General features: G+C 35.4%; 1 protein-coding gene across 1 annotated transcript; it reads right to left on the bottom strand.

Annotated features, from left to right (window-relative positions):
* Window positions 1-2,039: 2,039 nt before the first annotated feature.
* LOC21391353 lies at window positions 2,040-5,250 on the bottom strand. The gene is made up of 7 exons (XM_010093679.2): window positions 4,746-5,250; window positions 4,116-4,277; window positions 3,883-4,026; window positions 3,010-3,129; window positions 2,824-2,910; window positions 2,322-2,744; window positions 2,040-2,195 (listed from the first exon to the last, which is right to left on the bottom strand). The coding sequence occupies exons 1-6, from the start codon at window positions 5,112-5,114 to the stop codon at window positions 2,328-2,330; spliced, it is 1,299 nt and encodes a 432-aa protein (XP_010091981.1). The 5' UTR covers window positions 5,115-5,250; the 3' UTR covers window positions 2,040-2,195; window positions 2,322-2,327.
* Window positions 5,251-5,478: the final 228 nt, after the last annotated feature.

The raw sequence follows: 5,478 nt of genomic DNA, 5'->3' as shown, positions 1-5,478 counted from the left end.
CATAATTATATGATATATTATATAATAATTATTATATTATATTATATTATATTACATTTTATATATTATGATATTATAATTATATTTACAATTTTAATAATATTGTTATATTATATATCATAATTATATAATCTATTATATAATAATAATTTTATTCCATTCCAAATTTTTTTTAAAATTATAACTAAACAAATAAATTAACTTTTTTTTCCGTTTTATTTCTATTACTATTCACATTCTCATTCTCATTATTATTAGACCTATTTGGTTGGCTTCCTGGGTCATGGTATAAGATTGAGCTCAAACTGACTTGGTCAAAATTTTATTGGGCAATTTTAAGTAAAGATAAACTATTTAAAAAAAATAAACAGAAAATGACAAACATTTAATTTGCTGCACTAGATGTTTTCGACAGCCGACTAAAATGCCAATAAGTTGTTCCAAGGCATTACTTTGAAAGAGAGTGAACCAAACGACCCAACCATTATGCAGATATTTGCCATCCAAACATGTAATACCAATAACACTATGAATAGAGAACTAAAGATCAATCTTTCCACGCAACCATAATGAAAAGAATCACTATTTCCTCCATTAATTCAATACAGATAAGAGGTTGAGCAACATTTCTCCAAGAGACGGAGAGAGATGACACATTGGCAATAGTCATAAGAAATCATGTGATAACTACATTTGATGTAACAACAATTTATTAATTCTTAATTACCATTGGTAAGAACTGTACATTAATGTTGAGATTAATCAAACAAACAAAAAACAGAGAAAAAGAGAAGTGGAAGAAAGATATCTAAGTAATTGTATGGAAGCATAAAATATTTGCTCAATGGTCTTTTCTCTCTCTCATTATAAGCATATTTTGTTTGATTGCTCGCCAAATTAAATATTGTACGTGATATACAAGGAAAATGGGACGAGTATTTGAGGAAGTGGCGACCCAAATACAGATTCAAACAGATTTCTTGTGGTATAATACAAGCTGCCTATATATATATATATATATCAAAGTTTGAAAATCCAAATTAATCAAGATTCAATGGTACCGATGGTGACATTTCCAACATTAAGCCAAAAAAGACAACGAGGGAAGTTGATGAAGGCATCCATCAAGTTCTCATCTCGCCCAATCCATATCAATATCTTTAGTCTAAAATCCAGGACAAACATTTTTTTGAAAAAAATGCACCGATCAATCAGACATGATCTTGAAAGTAAACAATTACTATGTGACAAGCATAAGAATATTGTTTCAAAGAGGTGTTTATCTGCATATGAGCCTGGTTTGTATTGTGAAATTACATACTACTTGGGGAATCACTAATCGAGCAAATGGGAATAATTTAGGAATATTATTATTATTTGATAAGTATTGTTGGGGATAAGGTTTTTTTTTTTTTTTTTTTTAGGGGAGGATAAGTATTGTTTTCTTGCAACGCTATTAGTGGAGTTTTGTGTCATTTTTTTACTGCTGTCATTTTCGAGAACTTCTCGCTTTGGTTTTGCTTTAATACATTGTCATTGCATAACTTAGCCTTTGTCGTTATTTCTATCCATTGTCGCTTTTCATTGGTGTTTTATAGGCCGTTCATTTTAATTCGAGTTTAGAATTCTTACTATAGTAAAAAAAACTCTTAAAAACAGTTACATCTAACTTTTTTACTACAATAAAAAATTCTCACGTAAACTCACATCTCAAACATACCCATAATAGTTTGTGTCGGTTTTTAGGTCTATGTCGTTTTCAATTTTCATGGTGATGCTTCATCTTGCAACTTGCGTTAATTATAGAAAAAAAAAGAATTTCTCTCCATTACTAGAGCGAGACTTCAGAGATTTTTTTAGACGTCTCTCTCTCTCTCTATCTTTAATTTTTGTGTCGTTTCCATGATTTCGTTTCTCTGTTTGAGTCGTAGGGTCTGTTGTTTTTTAGAGCTTGTAGAACAACATATAATTGATAGGACACGGACTATTTTCCACTAAATATATATATATATATATATAGCACTTATAAAATTCACCCTAAAAAATAAAAATAATTCACCAAGACGATTAATGAGCTGAGGATACGACAGGATTAACAGGATACGACATGTAAACTGTCCAGAACCCATATACAAAACATATATACTATGTTTTCGGTAACCAAACTTCAGCTTACAGTATATTTGAGCCTGGACCTACAAAAGACAAGAAAAACAAAAACATGTGAGAACACACATGGTGATAATTAAAAAGAAACAAGTCTTCATGAGCGAAATTACCATCAGTGGAAGTGCAATCTGGTACAACAGGAAGGTGCTTACCAGCCACTAAACCCATCTCTTGTGTGGAGTTGAATCCTTCTGTGCAGATAGATTAAGCCTTCTAGTCCTTTTCTGATCTCCACTAGCTGATAACTGCCTTTGTCTTGTAGAAGAGACTGTCTCCAATTTGTGGTTCAATGATATCTCTTTCAGAGGACTCATCGATCGAGATCCTGAGGGCTTTGGTGGCAATGATTTCAGCTTCCTTATTGAATGAGATTCTAAACTATGAGCAGTAATCTCTGGAGTTTCAACAGCAGGAGACTCTGCTCGGTCCTTGGGAGAGCTGTCCGAATCAGAAGATGAAGGGCTAGTAGTACTCTCCATATCATAAAGGACGTTGTCTGTCATGTGTGGAATTTGTACACTTGGTAATTCCGAGGAAGAGAAAGAGGGTCTCCGAAGTCTCGCGAAATTCACCACCTGCATTATGGAGTAAACTACGGCTCAAGAGGCTGAAAACTATCTTTTTGGTTAATTATCTCCATAAATAAATCCTTACCTTTTGTTCTAGGATCACTACGTCCTTCTTTAGCCGAGTAATTATCGTGTTCTTCCTTCTTATGATGTCTTCCAGCTCGGTTATCCTCTGTTATGAAGGAAATTATAATCATAATTGATCAAAGATCGAAAAAAGAGAGAGAAGGATAGAATGTTGTGTTGCCAAGGGGAAAAGAGAACAAAATACCTTTGAGCCAGCTATATCAGACGAGTGGAGTAAAGTGGTAAGCTCTTTTATGATAACATCTTTGTCTTCACAATCCTTCTTGAGATTGTAAATGTCTTGTTCTATAGCCAAGCTATTCATCTGCGTAATGCATCACATCATAAATTACAAAATAGATTTTTTCTTTTTTTTCTTTTTTTTTTTTTTTGAAGAAAAAGAAACAGAAAAATATAATGTATGCACAGTTGTGTGATTAGCGCACAATTTTGTGCTGAAAAATCTGTCAGTTTCAAAATAACAAAAAGAGAGTGCTAGAGAGATGGCCTACAAGGACAGGCATATGGCCATACAAAAAAGAACTTCGAAACCAAAGTACCAGTCCGAGCAAACTCCAAGGAAATCAATGTTGTTGGAATTTGACTAGTCTAACGTAATGATTAGGGACCGGACCTATAAAAACTGGGGCCATATGGGATTTCATGTTTCATTATCAAGGCTTAATTCCCATTTTACCGAAAAAGGAAAGTATCTTTTACAGTTTAACAATTCAAGAATTTTTTGCATTGAAAAGCAAGATAAAAATTCACATGAAACATGGTAATACTATTCAAAAGATTCCTTTGGAGTGACAAAGTGCACATTAATTCTCATTGACAAACGCATGGCCCATTGAGTCATTGATCAACTCCAAGACTCTGAAATTTCAAAAGTTCTCAACCATCATTCTAAATCTTCATTTCAGTTTGTTCGATGGATGTCTGATACATATCATCGAGCAATCCTATACATTCCGACTCGGCTGGGACCCACACCACCTTTAATCCCAAGTCAAGCCAAGTCAGAATGAACAACATTTTTTCAGTTTATTATATTATTATACAATATCTCACCCACCTGGATTTCAGCAGCAGATGTGACACTCGAAGCCCAGTCCGATAAATCAGACATCCGGCGCTCCTCTTGCTCTGCAACATTGGCGAGAGACGTCTTATACTGAAGAATTTCATCCCCATTTGTGGCTTTCGTTACAGATTTGCCCTGTTAATTTCACAAAGAAAGACAATCACACACTTAGACAGTCATATAGAAAATGTAGCAACAAATGGACATGAGAATTGAGATCTTACCGCCAACATGTCGTGATGTTGATCACAAAGGCAACAACCGCAATCGACGAATTTAGTTTTGTCTGAGCCAAAAACATCAATTTCTGATAATTCCATATTCTTATTGTTCAGCTGCTCACATAGACTGTCAAGCTTCTGCTGCATGCTTGATAGTACTTGATCCTGCAAAAATTAGTTACTCTAAGATTTAAAAACATGTGATCTAAGATAATTTGAGTCCTATAAAATTATTGTAATAAATCCATGTTTTTACAGATCAGAAATAAACATTTCAATCTCTTTTGTATCTAATCGCATATATAATATACAAATTACAGAGTCATTAACAGCAGAGAGAGAATTTGAAAAGCACAAAAAGATAGGAAAACCCCTATTTATTTGAATTTTCAAAATGACTCATAAAATCAAGGAGAAACTGTAACGTATTGTAGCTTTAAGAAACTGTAAAGTCTCAATCAAGGTGTGGTGTAAAATCAAAACAAGTCCGAATTATGAATTATCAGTTTCTTGCGCAATCCAAGCCTTCGAAGTAGAAACATTAAAATTAGCAATAAATCGCCACTTGAAATAAGAAAATAAAGAAAAGACGCAGAAATTAAAGACGAGGAACTCTTATTAATTAGTACGAACCCTAAGTTCGACGGATTTTCTGAGCCGAGAAATCTGGGCGTTCTTCTTAGACTCGGCGACGGCAACGCCGATCACGGCGACGATGAGGAATCGCTGAACGGGGCTGAATAGCTCCCAAGACACAGCTTCCTTGGGGGCCAAGCCGCCCTTGATGGTTGTAGCCGAGCTGGCTTCATCGGCGTTGATGAGGCGACCCTGGAGGGACACCCAGGCGAGCCGTCGAGCTGCGGCGACGGGGCGGCTCGGCTCGACGAAGCAGCTGGAGAGCCGCCTAGTGGAGGGCGAAGGGACAGGAGAGAACGGGGTGAGAGAGACGAGATGTGGTGGAGCCGCGCTGAAGCCGAGCTCGCGGTCGGCTTCGTCGTCCATGGCATGGAGAGAGAGAGAGGAACGTGATTGCAGAGAGAGAGAGAGAGAGAATTGTTGACTGTTGAGTCTTGGAATTCAAATTTTGGGAAGTGGGGACGGAGGAGGGAAGAGCAAACGGGAACGTTAGGATTGGAAACTTTACACGCATAAATACGTTAAAAACTCTTCCTATTGTCGTTTTTCCTTCTTGGAATTCAATTTATATCCCACATTTAGGCAGTTTTTTTTTTTTCTAAAAAAAAAAACAAAATTGTTGGGTATTTTCTTTTCCTCATGAAAGGAAGTTTGTATAAATTTATAAAAAATAAAAATAAAAAAGTTGCGTTATGTTTCCTCAAAGAACTTCATAGGAAAAAAAAATCTT

This window comes from Morus notabilis, unplaced genomic scaffold, assembly GCF_000414095.1.
Source record: "Morus notabilis unplaced genomic scaffold, ASM41409v2 Scaffold18, whole genome shotgun sequence".
Taxonomy (NCBI): Eukaryota; Viridiplantae; Streptophyta; class Magnoliopsida; order Rosales; family Moraceae; genus Morus; species Morus notabilis.
Note: the sequence above shows the minus strand (reverse complement) of the source record. Positions and strands in the feature narration are given on the sequence as shown.